This window comes from Oreochromis aureus, linkage group 19 (genome assembly GCF_013358895.1).
Source record: "Oreochromis aureus strain Israel breed Guangdong linkage group 19, ZZ_aureus, whole genome shotgun sequence".
In the NCBI taxonomy this organism is placed as follows: domain Eukaryota; kingdom Metazoa; phylum Chordata; class Actinopteri; order Cichliformes; family Cichlidae; genus Oreochromis; species Oreochromis aureus.
In genome coordinates this window covers 9,145,066-9,166,181 of record NC_052960.1, presented here as the reverse complement: position 1 = coordinate 9,166,181, position 21,116 = coordinate 9,145,066, and the positions used below count along the sequence as shown (strand labels likewise).

At 38.6% G+C, this 21,116-nt stretch overlaps 3 protein-coding genes across 3 annotated transcripts; 2 read left to right on the top strand and 1 right to left on the bottom strand.

The window, feature by feature from the left end:
* Nucleotides 1–1,003: 1,003 nt before the first annotated feature.
* On the top strand, nt 1,004–6,433 carry arg2 (arginase 2). The gene is made up of 8 exons (XM_031733484.2): nt 1,004–1,394; nt 1,496–1,568; nt 4,077–4,251; nt 4,391–4,550; nt 4,702–4,796; nt 4,889–4,993; nt 5,137–5,273; nt 5,385–6,433. The coding sequence occupies exons 1-8, from the start codon at nt 1,275–1,277 to the stop codon at nt 5,570–5,572; spliced, it is 1,053 nt and encodes a 350-aa protein (XP_031589344.1). The 5' UTR covers nt 1,004–1,274; the 3' UTR covers nt 5,573–6,433.
* A 1,284-nt stretch (nt 6,434–7,717) lies between these two features.
* vti1b (vesicle transport through interaction with t-SNAREs 1B) lies at nt 7,718–11,601 on the bottom strand. The gene is made up of 6 exons (XM_031733483.2): nt 11,363–11,601; nt 11,205–11,263; nt 10,078–10,272; nt 9,334–9,507; nt 8,674–8,735; nt 7,718–8,497 (listed from the first exon to the last, which is right to left on the bottom strand). The coding sequence occupies exons 1-6, from the start codon at nt 11,457–11,459 to the stop codon at nt 8,404–8,406; spliced, it is 681 nt and encodes a 226-aa protein (XP_031589343.1). The 5' UTR covers nt 11,460–11,601; the 3' UTR covers nt 7,718–8,403.
* Nucleotides 11,602–13,159: 1,558 nt separating this feature from the next.
* On the top strand, nt 13,160–20,508 carry rdh12 (retinol dehydrogenase 12). Its single transcript, XM_031733481.2, has 7 exons — nt 13,160–13,363; nt 13,945–14,063; nt 15,762–15,917; nt 16,008–16,112; nt 16,255–16,464; nt 16,764–16,953; nt 19,485–20,508. Exons 1-7 carry the CDS (start codon nt 13,287–13,289, stop codon nt 19,585–19,587), a joined length of 960 nt encoding a protein of 319 aa, XP_031589341.1. The 5' UTR covers nt 13,160–13,286; the 3' UTR covers nt 19,588–20,508.
* The last annotated feature ends 608 nt before the right edge of the window (nt 20,509–21,116 follow it).

Below are 21,116 nucleotides of genomic sequence, written 5' to 3'. Positions count from 1 at the left end.
GTACAGTATGTTTATTTTTGTTCACTGCGTCATGCCACAGTCATGCATGTGAGGTGGGCTAATGACGTCAGAAGAAAAACTCGCCTAGAACCGCTCAGTGGGTTAGGATTAGGGTTAGGATTTGCAATTAGGCTTGAAGTTTAGAAATGCACTACTTTGTACCCACAATAGCCCATGTTAATGAATCCGAGCTATCTTTGTGTTGCCTGTGATGTAAATAATTTCACCTGAACGCTGTGCATCGTGCTTGCGAGAAAATCCGAGTACATAAAGATATAGTGGATTCATCTTAGCCTGACAAGACTATAACAACTAATTAACAGTAATAAACCGCAGTTTCACGTTAAGGACAGGAAACAGAGTAAGTCCGCGAAGCATTGTGTCCTCCTTTACTTGTAAAATAAAATTATAATTATAAACTAACTGCAATTCATCAACTAAATAAACATAAATAATAAAACAATCGATCGTTATATTTATTAGAAATCTTTGCTGTTTAAGTCCATTTTACTTTCAGTTAATTCATTGCCTATGATAACTTTTTTTTTGGTTTCGGTAAAACATGAACTTGCACTTGAGATTCTTTTATTGCTTTAGAGTGTGAAATTTCTTGCGCTGGTGAAAGATAAACCCCGTAATTATACACTTACCCAGATAATAACATGTTTTTATGTTGGCCTGAAATCAAGTGGGATATGTTTTGGCCGGAGCTTTAGGACACGCGTGGACAAACACCTCGGTCAAGAGTGTTTAATGTAAACAAGCGGATCATTACACTACGCTGCGTCTGTGGAAATTTCCACTTTGATGACACTGCAGCAGCGCGTCCCAACATTTCACAAAACACCCCTTGGCCCACATTAGTTTGCAGGACACGCCTAAAAGCGAACCCACTTCTTTCCATAGTTGCTATTGGCTACTACGAAGGTGTGTCATTCAACCTGACGTCAGACGCTCTATATATATCAAGACGTGCCTCGGTAAGAAAAGCTCATAACACATTGCAAACGCTTAAAAGAAATTACGCTTTTTTATGGTAGGCGGCAGAGGGTTTTTTTTTTTTATTTTATTTTATGACTGAATTAAGAGGAGTTCTCTTCGTATTCGTTGTCAGAGTCACAGTCTCATAAATATTCAGTAGATTGACGAGTCATAAAGACCGCCTCTCCTGCACCAACGACACATTCAGCATCCTCCGGCGCAACATCTCACTGTGCTTTCGTCAGACTCCGAGTCGGTTTCATTGTGACCGGGGCGACTTTTAATTCCCGAGAATGGCTTTGAGAGGAGCGCTTTCCCGTCTTTTCCACTCTTCCCGTCATTTCAACCATACTTGCCAGCAAAGCAGAGCTCAATCGGTGGCCGTGCTTGGCGCTCCGTTTTCAAAAGGACAAGTAAGATATCGAGGTTTTTTTTTTTTTTTAACATTATCATTAATTTTAAAGAGCCTATCATCTTCAACAGTTTAATAACCCCCATGTTTCCTTCCCTACAGAAGAAGAGAGGTGTGGAGCATGGCCCTAAAGTCATCAGGGATGCGGGGCTCATGGAGAGGCTTTCAAATTTTGGTAAGTGACGAACGAGCGGATAATCGTGGAGCTGCCGGTGGTGCTGCGTTATGTAACTTGTCGGTGGGTGTAACCTGCAGCTTAACCCGGCAGACTTTTAGACAGACATAGCTTCAGCGCTCGGTCGTCAGTCAGTCTGTTACATCACCGGGAGACAGTAAATATAAACAAATGATATGTAACCTAGAAGAGAGATTTGGCGCACATGTTTCGGAGAACAAAGTGATTTACGCGCGAGTCCAGTTTGAGGCTTTCGTCATTAGTTTTACAGGATAAAACGTCGTGTCGGGTGTAAAAGTAAATTTATTTATAGGCTCCCGAATGTATATTTGTGCATGTTTAATGCCATATTAAAGCCAGTCAAAGAGAGAAACCTCGAACATCCTCTCCGATGTTTGATGTTAATCCTCGTCGAAATGTTATTGTATAATGGCTACAAACTCATGCATAGGACGGAAAGACGAGACATTACAGGAGGATATTGTGAAAGCTGTCAACATGGCACGCCGGCGTCTCGCTCTTCTTGTGGGAAATTACACGTATTGCTCAGTCATTCTTGCCCCCAACCCCCCACCGCCGTTCTTGCACATGCTCATAAGAGCCCAGAATGAAGATGACGGTGTTATTTCCATTATGTCGTCACTGCAGAGACAGACATTGTTACTTTTTATGTGGTCCAAATGAAAACTCCTACGCAGTCCGGTGTGAAAAGAAGTAGTACCTTTAACGTGAAAGGGACAGCAGGTGAAAAGAACCCCCTCTGTGCGCATGTCAGCGAGGTGCCATTGTGATTGAAATTCCACTCCAAAGGGGAGGGAATGACCAACAGGAAAGGATTCATGAATAAAGAGAGGAGTGCAGGCCATGATAAGGTCACAGCTATCCCAGGGTACTTAAAGTCTATCTGTGATCCAGACATAGTTAAGTACCTTTGGAGTGATAAGGTTAATGTAGATTAATATTGTGCATGGGACAAACACAATATAAATTATGATGTCCTCCATTAATTATTGTAGTAAAGGTAGTTCAAATTAATCTGTTTTATGCTTAGTAAATATACTGAAAATGCCCAAAGTAATGGCTTGAAATTTCAACTAAAATGAAATGTAAATCTGCTGTTGTGATACTTCTTGGCTCACCAGAATCCCCATTTGCACCACAAACCGCTCCTGCGTCTGTAAATATAACAGAAAAACTAATGAAGGTGTGTGATAATGGCAGCTTAATGCAGGCCTTTAGGTAGTAACTTCCGAACTTCCCTTACCTAACTACCCAGGTAATCCAGTTTGTTCTGTTCCACACATCAGCTCATGAGTCGTAAACATGTTGTGCAAAAGGAAGAGCGCTCCCTTTGTCTCACCCATACATTATACAGTGCGTCACTGGCTTACTTTCATTTTTCTGTATGGCCACTAAGTGGATGTGCACAATTACATATAACCATATCCTCCAAAATACCTTAAACTGTATATACACTCATCAGTTTGTTCTTACTTTGCTGAATCTCAGACTGTTGTAAGTTTGATAGTAAGTTTTTATAAACAACCTTGGTATATATCACAAGGTGGTTTTTAAAAAGTAAAATAAAACCTGAAAATATGTAATCTAATGTAAAATGTTGGCCAGGAATCAATTCCGTGGTGGCCAAATTGGCAGCAATGAAATGAGATCTAGCTGCTATGTCACTAACAGAGGAGGACACTTGAAACCAAACAGTAAGAGAACTAGCTGCCATGTACTCTTACATCTTCACACTCTCTTGGTTTCCTGTCAATTTGTACAAATTGTTTAAATTAAAAATTTATAGATATAATCAAACCAATAATCACTGGCATTTACAAAAATTTAACATGCCTTTACATATGAAAAATAGCGCTAGTAATCTTGCATTTTAAATTTAAAAGCTCATTTCTTTGAAAAATTTATGAATTGTCTTGCAAGAGATGCTCACTGTTGCATCAAACAAGGGCTATTCCTGTCCTGTCTACGAATGGTCATGAACCGCATTGGTCACCCTTGGATCAGCAGAGTAATACTACACTACCATCTAGGCTCATATAGCTGGATGAACCTTAATATGGCGAAACACTTCACTTGTTTACTTCGCAGTCTATATCTAAACTTTTAAGTCTTCTGCAACCACGTAGTTTAAGGCAAACTACAGTCACTGAAACCTGACCCGATGTGGGAAACGAGACTAATGGAAAGTGCTCCGTCACTAGTTCCACTGGCATTGAATGACTCAAACCCATGAGACTGCAAGGTCAGACAAACGCATGTTAAGTCACGGGAGCTACGGATTATGTAGGCTGTCTAACTGACACCTGCACATGGCACGTCTGCTAATTACAAATCCTCAGGTTGTTTGAAACCATCAGGTTACCAGTTCCTTTATTCAGATTTCCTGAGAAAATAGTGTACTCCTGTTCAGTGCGTCATTGTAAACTGTAGCAAGTGTGACAGCGCAAAGTAGTTTAAATGTATGGATGTTTGTTGTTGTGTTTTTAGACTTTTCTGTCCATGACTTTGGGGATCTCAACTTCCAACACCTGGAGGAGGATGAGCCCTACATGGATGTAAAGTTCCCTCGGACTGTGGGTGCAGCAAATAAAAAGCTGTCTGGAGCAGTGAGGAATGCTGTCAGTGCTGGCCACACTCTTCTTATGCTGGGAGGTGATCACAGGTAGGTACAGAACATATTGGCAATACTAGAAGATAGCCTACTCTGTACAACAAGTCCAGTGTTTGGATGTTTTTCCTGTGTATTAATATTATAAATCCATTGCACAGATATCTTTAAAGCTGCTCTACATCTGTTATAGCCTTGCTATTGGATCAGTGAGCGGCCATGCCCAGCATTGTCCTGACCTGTGCCTTATCTGGGTTGATGCTCATGCAGATATCAATACACCCATGACATCCCCTTCAGGAAACCTCCATGGTCAACCTGTGGCATTCATGCTCAAAGAGCTGCAAGACAAGGTGAGGAAAAACATTTAGCTTCACTAAAGATATATTAAAAAAAACACTTATGTACCTACATAAGGGATTCTGTACTTTTAAAAAAAAAAGTATTATTGCTTTTTTTTAGTATCCCGTATGACATATTAAACTACCTCTTTTCACTCACCAGATGCCAGATATCCCTGGGTTCTCCTGGACTAAGCCATTTCTCAGCTCAAGAGATCTGGTGTACATTGGACTGCGGGACGTTGACCCTGGGGAGTAGTAAGTACTTACATTTAAAACGTTTTAGTATACGAAGCTGGGGTGCACTCTGAAAAATAGTTCTTGATGTATTTTAATTTTGTGCATTGCAGCCAATTCCTCAAGAGCCTCGGTATCCAGTATTTCACCATGAGAGATATCGACAGGCTGGGCATCCAAAGGGTCATGGAAGTCACTTTTGACCATCTTCTGGCAAGGTAATATTACCAAATTGTGATTATAATAGATTTTAAAATGATAACGTTTCTAATGTTTTTAATTTTTCAATTTTTAATTGATACAATAAAAATAGTTATAAGTGTTTGAACTGAGATGTTTAATTTTATTACCATCTTGACAGAAAACAACGACCAATACACTTGAGCTTTGACATCGATGCATTCGACCCATCTCTGGCTCCTGCCACAGGAACACCAGTAAATGGAGGTCTGACCTACAGAGAGGGAATCTACATCGCAGAGGAAATTCATAACACAGGTACAGATCACTACAGTTATGGCTTTCATTTCCTTTGGTCTTTTCTAGATTTCTTAAAGGTCTTTGACTGTCTGGTTGTCAAATCTAACTTGTCATCATCTTGGTGTGCAGGTCTGCTGTCAGTCATGGACCTGGTAGAAGTAAATCCTGACCTTGGGGCAAGTCCTGAAGCTGTGGAGGCTACTGCGACGTTAGCAGTTGATGTCATTGCATCATCATTGGGACAAACGAGAGAAGGCGCTCACACATCCATGGACGAAATCCCCCCTGGGAAAAACGACACAGAGCTTCGCCTCTAAAGGCATGAAGCAAAGCTATGGACTTCAACACTGTCATCCCTGACCATTCCACAGATTTAAATACAAGACTGCAAAGACTATATCTATTTGAAAGGTGACAGTTTAAAGCTTTTTTTTTTTTTTTTCAATCTTTTTGCTGCTTGGTCTTTCACTTTGAAAGCTAAATTATGTCGGGATTCATGAAACTACGAAAGGGCTTTGTATAATCTTTGTTCATATTGATAATGCTGAGAAAAGCCTTTGACAGAATTTAGACACCAATACAGCTATTGGGGATACAGCAATACTAACTTATTTTATTATTATTATGTGTAATAACTTATCTGGCTATCTGTGATAGAGCCTCTAGCACTATCAGAGATAGCCTCCACTCCTGCAAACCTCCAATAAGTGGCTAAGAAATGATGGGTAGATGGTTAATCTTAAGTGTACGTTTACACAGCTGCCAAGTATCTATCATGTTTGGTTTATGAGAGAATCAGCTTGCATCAGTGGTACAAAAATATTGAGTATGTATGTACAACTTTGAAGTTCACAGTCTACTGTGGACTGTTTTGTGGCTGTGCCAGTTAGTTAAAACTAGAAGTATCCTATCACTTCTGTGATAGTTGTAGTTACTGTATTTTCTTTAGAGTTTACTTTTGTATTTTTACTGTGAATCAATACATGGACTATAGTGATTTGCACACCACTATTTCAGCATCCCTAGAAAAAGTAATAACTGTTTGTATCATTATGTGTGAACTAAAGTATGGCTTGTTATCTATGTTTAGCTTAATGTGGCCACTGAATGACTATTGTCCTTGTAACAAAGAGCTTCTATTTTGGTCTTCCTTTAATATGATTAAAATTTTTTGTTTGTTTGTACACGTGTCTTATCTCCTCATTATTTTGTGCAAAGTATAACGACACTGTTTCAATCTAACGTGAAACTTTTTAGCTTAGTTTGGTGATCAGAGTAATATATTGCTCAAATTAACTGGTGAATTTACTAAATGAAGAACCAAAGAATAACCCTGAGGAATGTCTACCACATTCATCATCAATTAACCCAAAAGTTGCTGAAATATCACTAAACTCCACAAATATGAACCTCATAATTACTCTTCTATGGTGTACATCCCCCGTATGTGAAATAGAATGATTAAATAGAAATCATTACATTTCCCCATAAAATAGAATGATTTCTGTTATGTTATTAGTTGTATCATGGAAATGAATCATAATTTGAAAACTGTTTTATTTAATTGAATACATTGAAAATGGTTAAAAAAAACTATTTATAACATTCTGAAACTGAGAAATGTTTTTGTTTCTTTAAAAAAAATTTACAGTCATTTTAAACCTCATGCCAGCAACAAATTTCAGAAATGTTTGAAGAGGGAAACAAGACTAGAAAAGCTATTTAATTCTTTAAAAACATAGCACAGGAACAATCAAAACATTTTTTTCAGGTAAGACCTTTCGTATTTCAGCAAGACCATACCCAAACACACCCTGTATGTATCACAGTAACATATGTATCCATACCTACTCGAAAGTGCTAAACGGGCCAGCCTGCAAACCAGATATGTCACACTGAAAATATTTGCCAGCAGCATGTTTTGTTGTTGGAAACATGTGAGCATGGAAAAATTCATTTGCAATGAGCATGAAAATAAAAAAAAATCTAAGTTTTAATATTTTATAAGTTATCTGAGTATTATCTTTCAACTAAATCACTGCATTCTGTTTGCATTTGTATTTTGTGTCCTTTAAATTAGGTTATAAAACCCTAGAATGTTCCGTTTGTGCTTAAGAAGATGGAAAGGATTGAAAGAACTTCAAAGGCGATATTTTAGCACATTAAAATGATATTTCCTTCTTTCTACAATGTTCCTTATCTAACCCTGTCATACACAAGCAGGTCACCAAACTTGTTTGTATACTCTAGAACACACCAGGTGGGCACGATGAAATAGAAAAACATTAAGGCAGGTGTACCGTTTCCCTTAACACCACTGGAAAACACCATATGGTCAGTTATTTGAGAATGAACTCCATGGTAAGAGGTGCTGTTTACCTTTTATTAACCTGATCAGGGCTTCCACAGAGTGTTTTTCTTAACTGTTTTCCTTCCTTAAAAATATCAGATCTGATGCAAACTGAGGTTAAAGATAAACTTTAATGTTGTGAAAGACATCAAATCAGAAACCAAAAACCTATTTATAACAGTGATTTTTGAATTGTACAGTAATTTTGCATGAACTGTATTAAGACATTGCATCAATTTATTTCACTGATATATCTGATTTAAAATTTAAGTCTTTTTTTTAAGCACAAAACCACTTAAACACAGAAAAGAAATTATTTTGTTGTCAGGTGCCGTTTCATCATATTGTAAAAGATGTTCACACATCAGCAGTTGAATTTGAGCAGTTTTGTAACCCAATCTGAGAATTATAGCTTTCTAGAACTGTCAGTCACATTTCACAAGTGCTTTCACCCAGAGAGACATGTGGGCGCAATTAGCTTGTTTTCTGACTCAGCTAAGATGCTACAAAGAATCATCCATGGGATCTGTAACAGCCAGCAGACAAGTCCAGATCATCATCCTGCAGGACATCAATGGCATTGAGTGACAGTGCAAATCTTAGTTCAAAGAGCTTCTGTAGGTTTGGTCCATTAGCAAGTTGGCAAATTGCCATTCACATCAAATAATGGACAGAATCTCCTGTCAGAGTTCACAGATAGCTGAAAACAGCAGGACAGTGTTATTATTGCTACTGGATAGTCAGTAGAGACAGATAGAGTCTGAGTTTGCCCTGGATCCACAACTTAAAGAAGTCTGCTCATTTTCGGAAGAACTTCAGGTAAATCACAGCACCCAGAATGGCCAGTTCCATTAAAATGATGATGCCCAGTAGCAACTTGTTTGTCACCAGCCTGTAAGAAAGAAAATAAGCAACAATAAGATGCTTAAACCCTGCTCAAGTGTTCCAAGAACATTTAAAAGAGACCCTAACCATCAGAATCATGAGACTCACACAAAAAATATTTAATTTGCATTAAAGAAACGAAGGAACTACTGTGGTGTAAGACGTCTTGTAGGGTGCACTTACCGCCTCGACATTGCACGAAGAATTTTTCTACTACGACTCAGATTCTCTCCAGTATTCGCAAGCTACAAAAACAACAAGACAGAAGAGTTTCAACAAACCTACTAATCTCAGATCTCAGGTTTCCTACAGTACTGTGCCAAAGTCTTGAGCAACTGTTCATTTCTTTATAGTTTGGTAGGAAAATAGGAAATATATGCAACGATTTATTGAAATGTGCAAACATGCATGAAAACACAGCACATAAGGTAAAAACAGAGTTTTTATTTAAAATGCTAATGAGCTTGAAAGTTAATATTTAAAGTTTTAGTTAGGTTAAAATTTTTAAGGACTGCACAGGATAGAGAGATATGTCAGGCTGACAGCTAGTAGCTTTTTGGAAATCACATTTTTAGTCCAAAAAATAGTATTTTATGCCTGTTGAACTGTGTTATATTTGGCATTTTTCATATATTTAACTAAAAAATTTGAAACTAATAATGTGTTTTTGTGATAAGTTGTCTGTCACGTGTAGACACATCAATACTGGTTCATCATTTGATTTAGGTGCCTTTTTAAACTTAAACGATTCATAGGTCAGTGACATATAGACATCACAGGTGGCTAAAGACTTTTGCACAGCACAGTACAAGAATACAAGCGTAATAATGATTCTCAGCTCACTCTGTTTCTGGTTCGATCCAGCTGTTCCCTCTGTTCTCCCAACTCCTCGATGATATCTGTGCCAATTTGCTCTGTCTCAGCAGCGATGCGCTGGCTGCGTTCAATACTCTGGCTGGCGTTATTTAGAGCATCCGTACCCTCAAGAAGCAACGCTCTCTGGGACTGCAGGTGCGTCTGCAAAGATGGGGAAAAGCGACAAATGAAACCAAGTTTAAGCAGATTTATTCTGGAAATACACTTACATAGACATTTTGCTGTCATGACAACTTCTGCAATTCCAATGCATGGCTTATAAGATCCACAAGGATCACTAGGAACCAGGGTTGACATTTTTCTCTTACATTTTATTTAATTTAAACAGTTCTTGCTTTTAATTTGTCATTATTTTCTAACTGCAGTATGAATGTTGTTATCCTCTGTCAAATAATACAGTCTGGATATGTAAGTGCTGCTCAAAAATAAGCCCTTATAAGTTGAGAGGATTTCGTGTCAAACTGATGAAGATGTTTTCTTGATTTGTGCGTCTCCTATTTGTATTTTTTTCTTATGTTACAGCACACTGATATTCCTCAGCAAAAAGAGGAAGAAAAAAATACACACCCAGAAAAAGTCTTACCCTACACATGCAGTCTGACATAACAGCAACATCATAAAATAATGTTTTGTGCATCCAAACAGACTAGGGACAGGGCCTGTCACACGTCTGCAACAGCAAACCCAAGCGTCCCAAAGCCCCTCACTCACACTGTGCTGATTTTGTGAAGAGTAGATGCCATGATTTCCTTGCACTGTGTTGTACGAGGAGCCAAAGCCAGGTGCTGAGTTTTTCATGTCCCTCTGAAGCTTGCCGAGGTCTCGCCGGTACATACGCAGTTTTGTGCTCATTGAATTTCGATAGGACAGAGGGGCAATGCGCAGCTCCTCTTCCATTCCTTGTAACTGGAGAAAGACAAGAAAATGTTATTGTTTGAGAAAAAGACAAAAAAGGATCTTACTCCATAGAAACAAGGATATATTATTAATGTATTCACTAGTTTAGGCTTAACCTCCGTAAATCAGAACATTTCAGTGCCGTTTGAATTAATGTACAGTTAAAAATCTATTAAAATAGGGCATACTTACAATACTACAGAGAGCTGTTAACTAAATTTATTGAGAGCTTATTTTATTTTGGTTTTATTCTTATAAACTTGATGGCCAACATATTAGAAACATCCCTTAGATTTTGATAATATAGGTAATAAGGTCGCTTTGGTGAGAGTGACACATTCAATCTAGTCACAAAAGCTTGGAGAAACCCCCCCCAAAAAATGTATAAGCAAATATCCAACCCTGGTGCTAGCACAAGACTCAATCATGTCACTGCATCTTTGTCATGTCACTCACTGTCTCGTTCTTTTCCAGGTTAAACAGGTGTTGGTAACAGGTTTGCACATATGTTGTAGGACACAATTTGGAGTGCATAATTCTAAAATAACTATTTAAAATATGTTGATGTTAAACAATGGAATAACAGTTATAAAAGATTTGTGTCAACAAAATGAAAAAAAAATAAAAGTTTTTTTTTTTTTTTTTTAAACTTCACTGTTTTACTTGAAATGCACTGTGGTTACCAAAAAGACTGGGCAAGAGAAAAATGCCTTTTTGGGGGTAAAATGTACACTAGGTTTCCATTTTGTATTGAACAAGTGTTATTTGCACAACAAATGCATGTATTATTTTGATAATTCACTATTTCTCTGGTGGTAAATTTCTTAAAAAGTTAATTTCAACCTCAATTTAAGAAAAAAAGTGTATTTACATGAAAAAGACATAGCTAGTAGTCAAGTGAACTTTAGCTAGCTGTAATGGGAAAAAGATAAACAGCTCACCACTTCTTCAGCCTCCCCATGTCTCTCATCAAAGGTCCTCACCAGTCTCTTCCTCTCCTCTGCAGGAGTGACAGTACAAGTGTTACTTAAAAAGCACATAACTTATATTCCAAGGCGTAGTTATTTTGCTAATCTCGGCTTTATGAGCAAGTATTTACCTCCGTGAGATTTCTGAGCCTTGTCTGGCATCAGCTTCAGCTCCTCGTACAACGATCGGTACATTTCGTGCAACTTCTCGAATTCCTCCGACGACATTTTGCGTGTCGTTTAAATGTCCTTTCTTGTGATATTAATTTTGTCTTTTATTGTAAAATACAACACTGTTTATGATCACAAGTTTAAGTATGTAGTTTTGCTAGGACTATAATCAGATCCTCGGGATTCTTCCGGATGGTTTTCGACCGACCGTCGTAACTCCGGAACAAAAATCAAACGTACTAAAATGTAATTATTTTTACTGGATATGAAATTTAAAAAACATTTTACAAACACAATTGTGTAGGAATTTAAAACAAAATAGTGAAATGTTGTGGAAAGCGTGTTTTAAAATCACCTGGATAATTATTTAATAATTATTTCATTCAGGCGCTACAGAGACAACGTTAATGGGGCTTTCTGGGAAATGTAGTTTTTAAACCGAGCTACTTGGGAAATGTTTGTTTATTCTGTTATTGAAACTACATGGATTCAGAGTTCCCCTCGTTGAAGATGGAGGAATATCCTCATAGTAAGTGTCTACAACGAATTTTAAAGTACAGATCTATTTTGAATGTATAAATAGCCTGTCTAAATGGGTGATTAATCATGTATTAATGTTTCAGAGAGCAGGGGGAGAGTATTATTTCATGTTTTTTGTTTTGTTTTGTTTTTACCTAAGACATCAAAACATCACTGTCAAAATAATTACAATGTATCTTATTGAAAGTTAAAATGGCACATTATGGACCTGTTGGGATTTATTATATATATTCTTGTATAACAAATACAACTGTTTAACACTGCCCTCACTACTATGTCATAAAAACATCCTCATAAAGGTTTATATGATGGTAGAGACACCTGCTATGGTGTATGGTTTGGAGACAGTCCTGCGAGGTCTGCGAGGCAGGAGGAAACAAAAAAGACCAAAGAACAGGTTCATGCAGAGGGCTGGTGTGACAGAAGAGGAACAGGGGATAGGGTGAGATGGTGGACATCCTCTTCAGGCTGCTGAAGTCATGGACAAAACGGACTCAAGGACAGCTTTTACAACAGGGCAATAGCCCTAAGCAATGCTACCAGCTGACCAAATTTGCTAACAGTGATAATGTGCAATAAACATTCACTCATTCTTTTATTTATTAATTAAGTTATTCATTTTTTTTGCTCATACCTTTCTTCCACTTTTAAAAAACTCCACTTTAAGTTACTGTGTTGTGTTATTACAATGCATCATTGTTTTGCATTTTATTTGAAGGTCCCCTTTAAAGTCCAGCACCACAAAGAGGTAATTACACAAAGATGCCATCTACAGTTGCATAAAACCACAATTTTCCTTGAGCTGACCCAGAGTGGTGAATCTAAAATCGATTTGAATAGATGTGGGTAAAATTTGACCCAGAGCAGCCTCAATTTTTCTGTATTTTAGCAAATTTCATTAAGCTTCCAGCTTAAAAAATGACCTATAGGGGATTTTTACTGCTGTCAAATGGCTAAAATATAATTAAACTGACTTTCTGTGTGTGCTTAAGACGGGGCAGATGAATTACATTTACCAAAAAATTTGAAACATTTGAAACAAGTGACTCTGTCTTTGTCTTTTTGTTGTTAATAATTTCTTAACTAAATTTGGTTAATTTCTTTTTATGACATTTCACTTTAAAACCACTGCGCCCAGCTGCAAACTCGGTGTACCCTGTTACGTAACGTCTCCAGTAGCCGTCTTGTCACGCATCGAACTACAATCCCATGATCCTGTGCGTGGTTCAACCTTCACCCCATCCGTTTGCAGCTCGCACCCCCATTCCTGCTTTGACATCAGCTGTTCCGCCTACACTTCGGTAGCATCCTGCTGGAAGAGGCAGAGGAGCGCAGATCCATAGCATGATGTTCCTTTTATTAATTATCGCGGGCCTCGGAGTGGTGACGCTGCTGGTGATTTTATTTGCACCACAAATAAGGTAAGCGCCCACTTCACGCGCTCAGTCATTAGAATTTAAACGCAGAGTTTAACACTGGATGTCAGGGCAGGTTATTACTTGGTTAACAAGACATTTAGGTGGTGTGTTGTAGTTATTACGATGAGGATCAGTTTGATTAATGAAGCCACATGATCGTTATTTGTGAATGCTTTACGTTAATGGTGATTTCACATGAGGCTGCTGATCAATGAAATAGAAAAATTGAGCTGTGGGAGGGTGTTTTTTTTTCTTGCACAGATGAACCGGGTGTCTTCCGTCTGAGCTGCTCGGGCCTATCAGCAGCCGGAGCGTGGGAGGAGTTATATATGCATGCAACACTCCAAGAGAGCTATTGGTTATGTGGCGGCACTGCTCACTGGCGTGTGTTTCGCACCACTTGCACACTTCACTATCCAAGTTTTTGTGTGAATAATTAACCCGGTTTCACCACAATGCCAGCTTTAACGGGGGCATAGCATGTAGAGACTGCAGAAGGAGCTCCTAGTCATTTAAATGGAGCTGTCTGCTGCATTTGATGATGCAGAATTTGTGTAGTATAAATCAGTCTTGTTTGTGTGCAGAAAATATGCAGCAGGAGGAGTGTGCAAGTCCACAACTCGTCTTGATGGGAAGACGGTCCTCATCACTGGAGCCAACACAGGAATTGGGAAGGAGACTGCCCTGGATCTGGCAATGCGAGGTGCCTCTTTAAATCCATAACCTGCTACTGAGAGAAATCAGCAGTCTCTTAAAGCAATAAGACTGAAATCAGCGTCCTTGTCCCATTTAAAATATACATAATAAAATGGACCATGGTGTGACACAATTAGCTGTTGTGGTCTCAAGGAAATCCTCGCTTTAAATGTAGTCACATAAATACTTGACTTGTTGTATGATTATAATATGGTCAATATGCCATCAGTCTGGGTTTGGAAAAGGTATAAAGTTTTATTTTGGTTTCGTTAAGAAAAAAACAATTCAATCCTATGAGTGGGTCATGACCTCCAACCGTAGCTTCAACCCTAACTTCATGTATTAGGTGCGAGTGAAAGGGATTGATGCATGTCGATTAGAATGATTCGTTTTTTTCTCACCTCATTCCAAATACTCAGGGGAATAAGCTTTACAAAATGTTAAAGAAATACATAAAAAACATTTACATATTCTGAAAGCACAGGATTAGGACTAGGTTTGTCGCTGATGATGACTCACAGTGCCATTAAAATCTTAATAATTTGAGATAGAAGGCAACTGCATTTCTTTAAAGTTTGTGAAGAGGCTTCTTTAGTTCTGAACTGAACAATCATTTTTTTTCACACTGGGTCAGGTCAGTTTAAATTGCTTTTTTCCCCCCTTAATAAATTATATAATAATTTAAAAGCTTTTTTGATGATATTTAAGCGTGACAAATATGCAAAAAAATCTACGGAATCAGGAAGGGGAAAATACTTTTTCCATGGCACTTTATGTTAGAGTGGATTGTTAAATGTTGTCATTTTTATGCTTACCATCTCTACATTGTTTTAACTCTGTGATGAAAGGATTCTTCTGTCCTTCCCCCAGATTCTCGAGGTTCTGAGTGGGGGGCTGTAGTCTTTTATTACAGGCAACATCCTTGTGAAGGTCTTTTTGATGTTTGGTAAAACTTCTTGCCCTTTGTATGGTTTCACTTTGTTATCTATGGTAAACAATACATTGGGTGTGGGGGAGACTACCCTCTTTATGACCAAGGATGTTGCTCCTGCTTTTATGACCCTCTTTGGTCAGGAGGAGGACACGCACGCACACACACACACACACACACACACACACATTCTTATTTACATACAGAAGTTCACACATATACATACAATGCCTTGTCTTAGAACCATGTGGGCGTTGCTTTGCTGGGATGTGTTTTGTGTGAACTGTTTCTCAATAAAAGGCAGCGAGAGGAGGCCATCGTCGGGGTCATTTTCGTGGTGGACACAGACGAGGCCTCCCTCGTCTGTGTAATCGATCGATCGTTGACTGTCTTGTTTTCTTCATGATGAATAAGTCTCTAGAACTAGCAGGGCTTGTGGAAGCACAGACCCAACACTTTATACCTTACAGCATTAAGTTACTCTTTAATGCTTTTTAGTGGATGACATTGTAACAAGTTTAAATCTTTCAACAGTCTCAAATATTTCCTGCGCGTGGGACTTAATAATTACTTGGCCTTTAAAAATAAATTGCATTCTCTAAAAGGTTTTTTGAGTCATCAGTGAAAATGCTTTTCTACATCACTGACTAACAGGTCAGGTCAGCTACATAATTTCCCTAGAGATTAATTCTGATTTTTCCAAACCACACACCAAACCTTTGAGTTCATTTTTTTTGTTAATAGTTTAGTTGCTGCTTCTTTGTCACCTGGTAGGAGCTCGGGTGATCATGGCGTGTCGAGATGTGGAAAAGGGTGAGGAGGCTGCGGCCAGTATACGAGCCAGTTACCCCGAAGCACAAGTGGAGGTCCGGGAGCTCGATTTGGCAGATACGTGCTCTATACGAGCCTTTGCACAGAAATTCCTAAGAGGTGAGCACAGGTTAGCTTTTTAATACTCACATCTACAGAGCCCAAGTGTATGGTTATTAAATAGCTTTTTTGTGTTCTTCTCTTTTTTAGAAGTCAACCAGCTACATATCCTTATAAACAACGCTGGGGTGATGATGTGCCCCTACACGAAAACTGTCGACGGCTTTGAGATGCATATCGGAGTCAATCATTTGGGTACGCCTTTTATCGAACCTTTTATAATCAGTGAATCATTGTAATTATTGTCCAGCATCGCTGTAAATCAATTAGTCTCCAATGTGGGGACAGTTATTTCCAAAATAAAATACACTGAAAGGATGATTGTTACATGTTGCAGGCCACTTCCTGTTGACGTCCCTCCTAATCGGGCTTTTGAAGCGCAGCGCTCCGGCCCGGATTGTGGTGGTCTCCTCTCTGGCACACAACTTCGGCTGGATCCGCTTCCATGACCTTCAGAGCCAGGGCAGCTACAACAGCGGATTAGCATACTGCCAGAGCAAACTGGCAAATGTACTGTTCACCAGAGAGCTGGCTTCCAGACTCAAAGGTACACAAATACAAAACATTGTAACCAGCAACACAAAGTGTGGGAGAAACTATGTGACATTCATATCTGAGAGAGGAATGATGAGCATTTGTGCCAAGGGTGATCACGAGGTGTTCTGAGGCTTCTTAAATGAAAGACTCAACCATAAAATGTGACAACACAGTCTTTCATAAACAAGCTTTTAAAATGGAAGCTTTTAAAGCTTTTAAAGCCAACATGAAAACTTACAGAAGAAATGTTTTTACCTAAAATTTAAGCTGATAAAATTGTGACAAAAAGTTGGTGCATTTCTTTCACAGGAACTAATGTCACAGTGAACTCGGTTCATCCGGGGACGGTAAACTCCGACCTGACCAGACATTCAACTCTGATGACGATATTGTTCACCATCTTCTCCGTGTTCCTGAAAACTCCACGGGAAGGAGCACAGACTAGCATCTACTGTGCCATTGCAGAGGAACTGCACTCTATCTCTGGGAAACACTTCAGGTAGGACACAAAGAAAGACAAAGGAAGTGAAAAATCTGTATAAGCACCAACCTGTAATTTGTTCCTGCTACCAAACTTTCCATCCTGACCACAGAGCATTTGACACCTTAGTCTACACCAGTGACTCCAACATGGTTTGTCATTGTTATTAATTTATCAGCCTGGTTTTACACTTAAAGGAAATGTATTTTTCACTGCTGGGACCTTTTAGATGAATATTATATCACAACATTTGTCAAAGGACCTGAAGCGAGATCGATCAACTGCAGACCAGACAACAAACGACGGAGGCACCAGACAAGTGCAATCAAACGATGAGTTTATTAACACAGGAGAAGAACCATCAGCATATGGCTTCTTTTCCTCTTTTCCTCTGACAAAAATACATTGAATGCTGGTTTTATAGCATAGAAAATTAACGCCCACACATACATGTCAATACAGGTCAAAAATACATTGTTTACAGACAAGAGTACTGATAGGTTTGTAGCTTGAACCCATTCGCTGGAACGTTGAAGACAATTTAATTACACAGCAAGCAAGACACGAGTAGGCAAGTTCTTTATGTTTTACGTGCACGGGAGAGAACCGGACAAACGCCGTTCCTTCGCTTGACCCCAATTGCTCTCGTCCGCTCTCCCGTAACACTGCTCTTTTATTGTGGTTACATGAATATGCATAGGTTCATTAACATATGACATCTTACATGGGTGTACATGTGAACAAAGAATACCCTGTGTGTGTATGTGTGTTTATGTGTGTGTGTGGGGTCAAAGCATGACCCCATAAAGACTTCCCTAAACCTGCTGGCCTATAAGTCCAGCAGTTCATCTAGACCAGGGGTCGGCAACCCGCGGCTCCGGAGCCGCATGCGGCTCTTTAGTCCTTATAGTGCGGCTCCGCGTGGTTTGGGCAAATAAATTAGAAGTATTTAGCTGAAGTGTATTTTATTTATGTTAGTTCTACTGTTGTCTTCCTATCAACTCAGAGCAATTTGGCAGTTCTCCTCTGAGCTTAGTTTGTGACATTTTCACTCGGTGAACCGCTTCTCACTGGATATTCTTTCGTTTTTGGACCATTTACTTTAAACTACAGAGATGGAAAATCCCAGTAGACACCAGTGGTTTCTGAAATATCAACCAGCAACTTTCAGAGTGACTTAAATCACCTGTCTTCCTCATTCTGATGTTCGGTTTAAAATTTATTTCATTTCTGCATCCTTAAATGCATTGAGTTGCTGCCATGTGATTGGACAGCTGTACCTAAAAAATTAGCTGATACTCAAGTTTGCAAAAGTCCACCTGGATAATCCACAACAGTTATAAATTGTTTTGTTGCCTTAGAAAAAATATGTAAAAATGCAAAAATGTTAAGTTTGGAGTAAAAAAGGCAGCAACACCAGAACCTTGTCCGCGCTGTGAAACTGGGTAACGTTGCATAATGGTTTGAAACCTGTACGTCTTGCAACAACTTTTACAAAACTGTAACAAATTTTACAGGGTAGTAGTCTATGATGGGAAGTTTAGAAGACGTTGTCTGATACACAAAACAAGCATGCAAATAAAAAAACAATACCTGGAAGCTGAAAAGGGAAGAAATGGTCAATTCAAACCATGTACCTGAAACCAACTCGGGGGCTGTGGAATGAAATGAAGAAGAAATAACAGTGAACTGAAACAATTTTCCAGAATGTAATATTCACAGTTTCACTTTTAGCAGCCACACAAAACATCTGATGGAAGGCGTTACCGCAAAAGAACATTCCAGAAATTACTTGATTCGTCTGTTAGTTTGTTAGCCTGCTTTGCAAGTGATTGTTCACTGAACATGTGAACACTGAACACGTGAGAAGTACAAATCCTTGTCTGCTATTAGTTTAGTCAGATTGTTTTCGGCTACAATTGTAACATTGATAAGCAGCTAAATGTACTTTATGTAAATTAATGCCAAAACCCTAGTGAATCTAAAGGTTTTCCTTTTTTCCCCTTTGCAGCTTGACTTCTTTTTAAATTTTTTTATTTTAATTATTTATTTTTTTTATTATTCATACCCGATTCAGGGTTGGGGGCTGGGGCCTATTCCGGCTGTCATAAGGCAAGAGTCGGGGTATACCCCTGCCAGGCTGTTGCAGGGCTAACACAGAAAGCCAGACAACCACTCACATTCATACCTACAGGCAATTTAGAGTCACCAATTAGCCTAACTGAACCCTGAAGGCCCCAGTCTGGTGGATTTGAACCCAGTACCTTCTTGCTGTAAGGCACCATTGCGTTGGTTGTGCTTCTTTGCTTTTATTTTTACAACTTTGCACATAAAGATGTTCACTCTCTTTGTAAGCAGACCGAGCACTGGATCCAATGTTTGGATCTGAGTAATTGATACTTCTTATGACTTAAAAAAAAGCTTCTTGGGGAAAAAAAAGATAGTGCTTATACGATTACACAAGGTAAAAGAGATCCTTGTGCCCAGGGTGATGACTCACAGCGTCATAAGTTCTTATGTAATAACCACTCCTCCTCCTTTCATTTCAGTGACTGCGCCCCTGCCTTTGTGGCCCCACAGGGAAGAAGTGCGGAGACGGCGAGGAGACTGTGGGACGTCAGCTGCGAGCTTCTTGGAATCGAGTGGGACTAATTAGGCTTTCGACCGCCATCTATCTCAGCTCTCCAAGGAGTCCTTAACATTAAAGTTTTTCATTGATTTAATTAATTCCATTATTGTTTTGATGTTCTGTACTTTCCTACCTAATAAGCAGTCAGGTAATTTAAGTAAGAGGTACTATAATGTGAAGTTGCTTTTTTGTGTAATAATATATTAATTACATTATAATAACTTGAGTATTTTGGTGCTCTACAACAGCTTCTCAAACCAAAACCACTCAACCATATTATCATGTAAACACAAATACCTTTTTCGACTTTATATTTTTTGTGACACAATGTGAATAGTGTAGGCAAAAAAGCAACTTGATGTGTTGTAGGATACAGTGAGGAGTCAACACAGGGTAAAAGACCAGCATCTTTATCAAGTATTATGTTTTTTCCAAATGATTTTTCCTGAATTCGCAGTTAAATTGCTCGACTTTAGTGCCAGCATTTCTTAACAACTGCAGGGGTTCTTACAGTGTTTCCAGGTTGATTAAAATTTATTAAAGTATCAAACATGCGCGACAGTCTGAGCCAAAATCACTGCTTAAATAGCATAAATGTATTTTGTCATAACTCTACTAGTCGATGTACAAGATAAGATTTTTTTTTTTTTATTATAGACAACGAATAGTTGAGATTACATTCATATTTCCAAAGATTTTTTTGGTTTTGTTTGGTTTTTTTTACCCCCTACTCAGTGCAATCTGCACATTCCTGTAAGAACTAGTTTAAAATTTATAAGGATCTCTTTAATCATGTTTCCTTTGCAGCATTCACATGCAGGTTTGCCAGGAGTTTACATTCTGTGTTTTATACAAGTCAAAACATGCCTTTTACTACACTTACATTCATGTTACCAGTTGAATGTTTACATTTTATGTAAATAAAACTGAAATATTACTAAAAAGTTTGTCATCTTCTTTAGGCTGCTCCCTTTAGGGGTCACCTGCCTCCATCTCACCCTATCCCTAGCATTCCTCATCTGTCGCACCAAGCTTCTCTTCCTTCCATCCAGAAACCATCTCTGTGGTTTTCTTCCAAACTGGGAGGTCCAAGTTCAACATTTGTTGTCCAATCTCCGCAGCCTTGCCTCTCCAGCTTTGTCTTTCATTTTTAATCGTGCGTCTTCGCAATGAAAATTTTCAACTCTGCCACTTCCTTTTAGATCCAAAATTGAGAGAATGAAATGCACGAGTACCTAAGAATTGGTGGACAAAGATGATTTACACAGAACATGCGAGTCAGGTTTCATCACACTGTTACTGTTTAAAAATAAACTAAAAGTGAAAATATAACAGGACTTAATGAAAATGTGGCAACTTTTATAACAAGGCAACTATCCGGGGGCCTCAAATGTCAGAAGTTTTGCAAAACCCCATTCCCCATGTCAGTGCATTCCCCAGAATGCACTGACATGCAAATCATCAAAATCTTATAGCCATTTAAAAATGACTGCAAAGGCAACACACCCAGTTTTGAAACAGAAATGCTCGTTCTTTTTTTAAATAGGCATGC